Source organism: Mandrillus leucophaeus, unplaced genomic scaffold (genome assembly GCF_000951045.1).
Source record: "Mandrillus leucophaeus isolate KB7577 unplaced genomic scaffold, Mleu.le_1.0 Scaffold279, whole genome shotgun sequence".
NCBI lineage: Eukaryota > Metazoa > Chordata > Mammalia > Primates > Cercopithecidae > Mandrillus > Mandrillus leucophaeus.
This window is the reverse complement of record NW_012102909.1, coordinates 2748638-2757054: the sequence shown is the minus strand read 5'-3', so window position 1 is coordinate 2757054 and position 8417 is coordinate 2748638. Positions and strand designations below refer to the sequence as shown.

Sequence of the window (8417 nt, the reverse complement as noted above, 5' to 3'; positions counted from 1 at the left end):
AAAAATAAAAATAAATAAATAAAAATTAAAATAAAAAAATAAAAAAAGAACAATTGGGCAATACAAGTAATTACAGACAAGATGAAAAATGTGTAGACCGTCCATTTAGAGTCAGCTTACTGTGACTGAACTGCTCAGGGAATAACCAATTTGGCATCTTGCACCACCTGAGTGACTAGCTGACATGGTATGAGTTTGCTGACACTGAAGGACAGTGGCCTCAGCTCCCTACCAAGGCTCACTCAGCCCAGTGGTAGATGTTTGGAGGCATAATCCACTCCTGGGAAGAGAAGGAGGGCAGCACAGTTACCATCTCCGTACTTCAGTGGACACAAGGTACAGGGGACAATCAGGGCAGCCAAGCCCTCTCCTAAAGCCCTTGCTGTGAGGGCAGGAGGGCAGGGGAAAGGTGGGGCGAGGGCTTCGGCTTGCTTTTAGGGATTAACTTCTCCTCGTGTGTAACCTTCTCTGGCATATCTGTCTTCTTCCCCTCTACTGTCCTTGCGTCTTCCCCTCAAAGTATAAAGTGATAGCCTATAATCCCAGCTACTTGGGAGGCTGAAGCAGGAGGATCAGTTGAGCCCAGGAGTTTGAGGCTGCAGTGAGCTGTGATCATACCATTGTCCTCCAGCCCAGGCCACAGACTGACAGACCCTGTCTTAAAAATAAATAAATCAATCAAATAAATAAATAAGAAAAAGTCTAAAGTGACAGGCACGATAGATCAGGGATGTTCAGAGCAAATCTCTCTGAAGTTCTTCCTTTCTACTTCCTCCTCAGTCAAGTACCCATGAATAGTTACCCAAAATGCCAAGCTGGGGCTTGTTGCTGCCAGTTTTTTGTCAACTTCCGCTTTTCTCTGTTAGACTATTTACAGAAGGCCTGTGTGTCAGAAGTCAGCCCTGTGGCAGGAGGCAGAAGCTGGGATGGGTGCCCACAAAGGAAGCCTTATTTTCCAAGGCAGCCAGAGAATCATGGGTCTGAACTTATCTTGTCTTCTTAGATGGAGCACTAAGACCCAGAAAGAGGGAGGAATTTGTCCAAGCTCTCTCAGTGAGCTGATGCCAGAGCCAGGACTAGAATTCAGGTCTCCCAATTCTTAGTACAGTGTGAACAGTGTGATTTTCCTTGCAGAATGTTGATGCTCAAAGAGCAGGAACCCCAGAACCCCAGGCAGGTAAGGAAGAAGAGCACAGCCAGGATCAGAAGAGTGAAGAAACAATGATGTCCCACAGGCAAGGATGCCCACACAGAATGACTTTGGGGGGACTGCCAGTTATTTTGTATGGAAGGCTGAAGGTAGCGGCAGGAGACTTGGTGGGCCTTGCACTGGTGAGGCTGGTGGGGAACAGATGTTCAAGGGTCTGGAAAACTGTGCTGAAGAGTTTGGGTTTTCTTTCATAAACCATGGGGGTGAGGTGGGACTTGAAGGCCTTTGATCGGGGGACACGTGTTTAGATTTGAATTTTAGGAAGGCCCCTCAGGTGGCCAGGCTAGGTGAGGTGAGCAGAGGACTTGGCAAGGGGAGGCTTCTCTTGCTGTGACTGCTTATTTGTATGTCTGGCTGGGCGCTGTCTCACTGGCAGGAGGTGGCAGGCCCAGAGATGCTGGACAGTATGTGGTTCACCACTTGGGGTAGCCAAGAGTAGCAAGGAGTGAGGCGGGTTCAACTCACGAACCTGAAGTTCTTGGTAAATACTGCTTACTTTTCAGGTCACAGGGAATAAGTAGCTGCTCTAGGGGTGAACCCAAGGGGGGTGATTCACTCTCCAAACTACTGACTGGAGGGGAGCGTGTGGTGGTCATGTACATGTGTGTATGTGTGTGTCTATATTTGAGTGGGGCAAGGGAGGGGATTGGGGACTAGGGGAGACCAGCCTTCTAAACACATGATACAACTACTATGGCTATGACACAACAGGTGTTTGTCAACCTGTTCCGGCTCTTCCCAACTCTGGCAGTGGCTATGGCCTAACAGCTGGTGGCAGGAACAGGGCTGTGACAAGAATCAGCAACTGCATGGGGCCTCATCAATTTCCAGAAGAGGACAGCACATGCTCAAGGTGCCCCAAAGAGAAAGGACAAAGGAGAGGAATTCTGAGATGCAAGTCCCTATGGAGGAGGGGACAGAGTTAAATTCCAACAGTCCAACAGACTACGGCTAGAGTAACAGTCTTCTCTTACCTGTACCTTTAACGCTCAGCTTGCCATTTGTTCCTTAGTATCTGCTGTTAGTGATGTTCCTTTCAGAAACAAGAAAACAAACGTCTTTTCCTGCTGAAGTTTTTGACTTACTTCTTTCTCTCCTTTGCACCATCAAGTATTTGAGCAGTGGACACCCTTGCCTCCATTTCCTCACCCACTATGCCCTCCTCTCCTGCTGCAAACTGGCTTCCCCACATCACTCTTCTGAAATTCTGCTCCCCAAACATACTCATTCCAGTGAAATTGTCTTCCCCAGAATTACTTTGGTGTCTGACAGGACTGGGTGAAGGGGTAAAAAAACTATTAAGATTGGCTGGGTGCAGTGGTTCACACCTGTAATTCCAGCACTTTGGGAGGCCGAGACAGGTGGATCACCTGAGGTCAGAAGTTCGAGACCAGCCTGGTCAACATGGTGAAACCCCATCTCTACTAAAAATACAAAAATTAGCCAGGTGTGGTGCGCACCTGTAATCACAGCTACTCAGGAGGCTGAGGCAGGAGAATCGCTTGAACCCAGGAGGCGGAGGTTGCAGCGAGCGGAGATCACACCACTGCACTACAGCCTGGGAGACAGTGAGACTCAGTCTCAGAAACAACAACAACAAAAACTATTAAGATTTAGATTTTGGCCAGGTGTGGTGGCTCACACTTGTAATTCCAGCACTGTGGGAGGCTAAGGAGGGCAGATTGCTTGAGCCCAGGAGTTCGAGACCAGCTGGGGCAAATAGTGAGGCCCTGTTTCTACAAAATTACAAAAGTTAGCCAGGTGTGTTGGCACACAGCTGTAGTCCCAGCTACCCAGGAGGCTGAGGTGGGAGGATCAGCCGAGCTGGGGAGGTTGAGGTTGTAGTGAGCTGTGACTGTGCCACTGCACTCCAACGTGGATGACAGAATAACACCTTGTCTCAAAATAAATTAAATAATTTAGACTAGGCATGGTGGCTCACACCTGTAATCCCAGCACTTTGGGAGGCCAAGGCAGGTGGATCACCTGAGGTCAGGAGTTTGAGACCAGCCTGGCCAACATGGTGAAACCGTGTCTCTGCTAAAAATACAAAAATTAGCTGGGCGTATGGCTCACACCTGTAATCCCAGCACTTTGGGAGGCCAAGGCAGGTGGATCACCTGAGGTCAGGAGTTTGAGACCAGCCTGGCCAACATGGTGAAACCGTGTCTCTGCTAAAAATACAAAAATTAGCTGGGCGTAGTGGCAGGCACCTGTAATCTCAGCTACTTGGGAGGCCGAGGCAGGATAATTGCTTGAAGCCAGGAGGCAGAGGTTGCAGTGAGCCAAGACTGTGCCATTGCATTCCAGTCTGGGCAACAGAGACTTTGTCTCAAAAATAAATAAGTAAATAATTTAGATTTCAATTAAAAAAATTATCTTGTCTTTGATTCAGAAGAGATTTCGTTTGTTTTTAAACTGATAATATTTAACATACTCTTTACATCTTCCTCTGGCCTCCACACCCAGTTTCGATTTCTCTGCCATTGACTAGTTCCTTTTCTTGCATTCCTATTGGTACCACTTGCCAGCCTATATTAGAACCTGCTTCTTCCTTGAGTATATAATATTTAGGATTCTGCTTATATATAGCTTATAAATAAGCATGAGGATTAGTATACATATATAATTTATAAATAAATGAGTTATAAAGGTATACGCTAAAGACTTGCTATTGAAGGCCTACACTTTAAGAAAATGTTTGGAGACCACCGATTTTCAGTACGATGCTCAAAGCCTTTGTTATGGCATTCAATGCTGGTGATAATTTAGCCCCAAGTAATTTTATGGCTTCCTCCACCTCCTCTTCCTCCCTTTACCACAGATCATTCTCTTAATCAGCTACTAGACATCTTCCAAGCGCACCACAACAGCACGATGTAATTCAGAGTACTTTGCCCACAGTAGATGCTCAATCAAATCTGTTAAATAACCTCCTTACAGCATTATTATCACTCCGTCAGCCCTGGACTGTTCCTCCTTGACTTCTCTCAAGGGCACTCTCCTGATTTATTTCCTGCTGCTTCAACTATTCCTTCTGTCCTCACTGGCTGCCTCTTCCACATACACTTTACAAATATTTACTGAGTCCCTGCTATGTATCAGGTATGGTGACAGGTACTAGGATAGACAGTGAACAAGAAAACTAGGTCCTTCAACCCAACGAAATACCCCAAAACTCCATCTCCAGTCCCTTCCCCTCATTTACCTCTGTTCCTATGCAGCTTTGACTTCACCTCAATCTTGTCTATTTCTAGCTACTTGTTGAATATTTCTGTCTGCATATACTTCTATCACCATGCCTGAATTCATTGCTCCCCCTCTTTACATCTTCCTCTGGCCTCCACACCCAGTTTCAATTTCTCTGCCATTGACTAATTCCTTTCCTTGCATTCCTATTGGTACCACTTGCCAGCCTATATTAGAACCTGCTTCTTCCTTGAGGTAGTTTGCCAACTGCTATTCTTGCCTTTCATCTCTCCAAGTAGCAATTCGTCCTATGCCTTGCTGCCTAAATCATTATTTTACAAATTATTGCCAGCTTTGCCCAGTATAAGATACAGTAGGGAGGAGTTTCAGGAAAGTTTGAGGCCTACTTTTCTTTTTTCTGAGACAGGGTCTTGCTCTGTTGCTCAGGCTGAGTGCACTGGTATGATCACAGCTCACTGCAGCGTCAATCTCCTAGGTGCAGGGCGATCCTCCCACTTCAGCCTCCCAAGTAGCTGGGACTGCAGGAGCACACCACCACACTTGTCTAATTTTTCTATTTTTTTTTTTTGTAGAAATGAGGTTTCACCATGTTGCCCAGGTTGGTCTCAAACTCCTGAGCTCAAGTGATCTGCCCACCTCGGCCTCCCAAAGTGTTGGGATTATAGGCATGAGCCACTGCACCTGGCCTAATTTTTGGTATTTAGACCTGCTTTTCACAGGGCTTTCCAACTGCTTCACCCAGCGTTTCAGGGATTCTTCACAGACTATTTGGCTTGGTGTCTGAGGGTTCAAGCTTACACCCACTCTTGCCTTATTTGGATTTCTGCTCATTGTTCCCAGAAGCATGGTACCCACTTCTGTGTCTTCACTAGGTCCCCCTCCCTCCCCACCTGTCTTAGCCTCTCAGTCCAACTCATTTAATACACATTGCTTTGTTCCCTTTTAATCATGTCTTCTCTGCCCAGATTTTGTGGCCAACCCTCAGCCTCCAGAAATGGGCCTTTTGGCTTTTTATAATCCAGAGTTCACTGAAATTTACTGTGTTCTAAGCACTGTTCTGTTTTATATACATGCTTTCATTTTATTTTCACAAGCCCAGAAGGTGTTACTTTTAACATATTCATTTATAGAGATTACTTTGCCCAAAGCCATGAATAAGAGGCAGAACTCAAATTTGAAAGCAAGTCTAACTCCAGAATTTGAGCTCCTTTCAGTGACTGTTTGCCTAACCCTGCGTGACCACATAATAAGCCTCAACAAATATTTACTGTGGATAATACTCCCTTCCCACAGGAACTTCTCTTTGCCATGAGTGATCTCCCATAGTGCCTGGGATTTGAACTACCCACTTTGGCACCTACTGGTCTATTGTTTGATACTATTGTTTCTTCTTTCCCTCATCTCAGGCTCTATTTTCTCATACTATTGTTTCCAATGTTGCCTTTGCCTAGCAGTTTTCCTTCTCATCAGGTCAGGGATAGTCCCATTGGCTGACGTGGGCGTGAGGCTGCTACGGCCTTCACAGCAGGATCTTTCTCCTCCACTGAAGACAATCAGTGGCATTCAGATCTTAAGACTCCTTCGGGGTGTTTGTTAAAAATGCAGCTGATTAGTTTTGGGGTGGGACAGAGGAATCTGCATCTTTAACACCCAGATCATTGTTAGGTTATAGTCACTGCATTGGTCTACATTCCCACCTTGTGAGGACTGACCCATTTAGGCAGGATTATTTCCTGGTATAGTGATTCTCTAAACATTGCACACAGCTGAAGAATTGGAAACTGGGCCTCTTTTGTTTCTGGATACACCACTTGGCAGGTGTAATAACATCCTCTGACAGGCTGCTTGCCACAGGTGCATGCTTGACACGTGCGTCTCGTTGGTACTATCCCCTCCCCCCTTCCCATCCCTGCTGCCCAACCAAGACCCCTCTAGTCCCACCACCACCCGGCAGCTGTTACCCTCCTCCAAGCCCCAAATCCCCCCCACCGCCCACTGCCCTCCCTTCCTTTCCCTCCCCCCACACCCCTTCCCCAGGCTCCTCCCACTCCAGAATATTTTTTTGTTCCTAAGTTTATCCTGTGAGGTGGGGGTGGGGGGAACTGGTTAGATGGAGAGGACGCTCTGCCATTCAGAGGTCCTACTGAGTGGGCACACCTTTTCCCCTCGAGAAAACCTTGTTTCTACCAGAGAAATGGGCATGAGGCCTCTCTCTGGAACTTGAACCCCTCTGTCCCTGGAAACATCCCAAAGCAGGCCCAGCCTGCTATGTTCCTTTGTTGGGGCACAGAGGGAATGGAATCTTACCGATAAGGTGAGAAGAGCTTCAGAGAATACCAAGGACGGGCCCACCCTTCTCCCTCCTCCCTCCAAACACCTCAGGCTAAAAGGGGAGGGAAAAAAAGGCACCAACAAAGAGTTTAAGACAGCAATTCCCAGCTTTTTCAAATATGAAGCATTTTTTAACCAATTCTTTTTTTTAATTCTTAAATTCTTGACATTACAGAACTAAACTGAAATTTATTAACATTCCACTCTTACATTTCTTATCGACAAACAGAAATAAAATTCATGAGCCAAAAAACCCAAAACAAAACTAAAAACAGGGAAAAGCTTATAAAACTAAATATGGATCCCAGCATTAACAGCTGAACAGAGAATGTGATTTTTAAATTCTTAGCGGATGATAAAGTTGTGTAGAAACTGAACACTTACAAATTATTTAAAACCTGGAATCACTGACCAGAAATTACACAGTTGGATCATGGGAAAACAGCAGAAAGGGGTTATTGAGGGAACCTACACTGTTCTAGCTGCACCCCATGCCCTTCTCAGAGGAAAGCCTGGCATTGATTAGATACTGGGCCAGACTAATACTGGCAGCAGAGCCAGTGATAGTAACCTGCCTACCAGAGGAGCCTTCCACTGGGTTGGCAATTTTGATCTGGGCCCCGGACATCTGGCGGATCTCATTAATGTTGGCGCCTTGGCGCCCGATTATGCAGCCAATTAAGTTATTTGGAATGGTGAGTTCATGGGTGGTTTGAGTAGATGCATCCAAACTTGCCCAATAGCCTTTCACCTCTGGAGAGCTGGAGTCAATTCCGGCGAATCCGGTCCCGCCGTGCATCATGGCAAAGTGAGACTGTTGTCTTGCCACCTGGTTCAGCTTGGCCAGATCGAGCGGAGAAATGGTGTGTTGTCCTTGAATCGAGTAGGCATCTAGAGGTGGTCCCTCCAGGTCATGGGTGGCATGGGGGTAGCCCGCAGCGTCGCTGCACCGATCTTGGCCGCCCGCGCAGATGACTGGGGAGCTGGCCGGCATGGGCTGGTACGGAATGGTCATGACTCTCCCTTGCGGAGACTGGGAGAGCGTCTCCAGCATGACCAGGCAGATCTGCTTGACACACTCGGTGACAGACTGCGGCACGCCAGCGATGGTGATGGCCCGCTCGGTGGAGTTGGGCAGCATATCCCCCGCCACCTGGACCTGCGCCCCCGTACTCTCGCGGATCTCTTTGATCTTACACCCGCCTTTCCCAATCAGGGAGCCGCACTGGGTGGCCGGCACCACCAGCCTCAGGGTGACCGGGGGCCTGCTGGCCGCGGTGCTGTTGGTCATGGAGCTGTTGATATCTTCCTCCAGCTTGTCGATGATCATAGCGAAAGCCTTAAAGATGGCATTGGTGGGGCCGGTCAGAGTGATGATTCTCTCCGGACAATTCCCCTCCGAGATGTTGATCCGCGCGCCACTCTCCTCGCGGATCCTCTTAACCGACTCCCCTTTCTTCCCAATGATGCTTCCTACTTCCTTTCCATGCATAAGAAGCCGAATGGTGAGAGTCACATTTAGTCCACTTTCAGTCACACCGGCATCCATGGCGAGCGGCGGGCGGCGTTCGGGGGAGTTGGGCTCGTTACGTGGTCAAGTCTTTCGCGGCTGGCGGGGGGAGGGGAGGTGTAGGCCCAAAACTGCCGGCGCGAGGCGAGCGAGGGC

General features: G+C 47.8%; 1 protein-coding gene across 2 annotated transcripts; it reads right to left on the bottom strand.

The window, feature by feature from the left end:
* Positions 1-6842: 6842 nt before the first annotated feature.
* Positions 6843-8417, bottom strand: PCBP1 (poly(rC) binding protein 1). 2 transcript variants are annotated; one of them, XM_011985026.1, is made up of 2 exons: positions 7797-8417; positions 6843-7640 (listed from the first exon to the last, which is right to left on the bottom strand). In XM_011985026.1, exons 1-2 carry the CDS (start codon positions 8298-8300, stop codon positions 7230-7232), a joined length of 915 nt encoding a protein of 304 aa, XP_011840416.1. In that variant the 5' UTR covers positions 8301-8417; the 3' UTR covers positions 6843-7229. The 2 variants fall into 2 exon arrangements, with proteins under 2 accessions (XP_011840416.1, XP_011840415.1); XM_011985025.1 differs by having other exon boundaries at positions 6843-8417.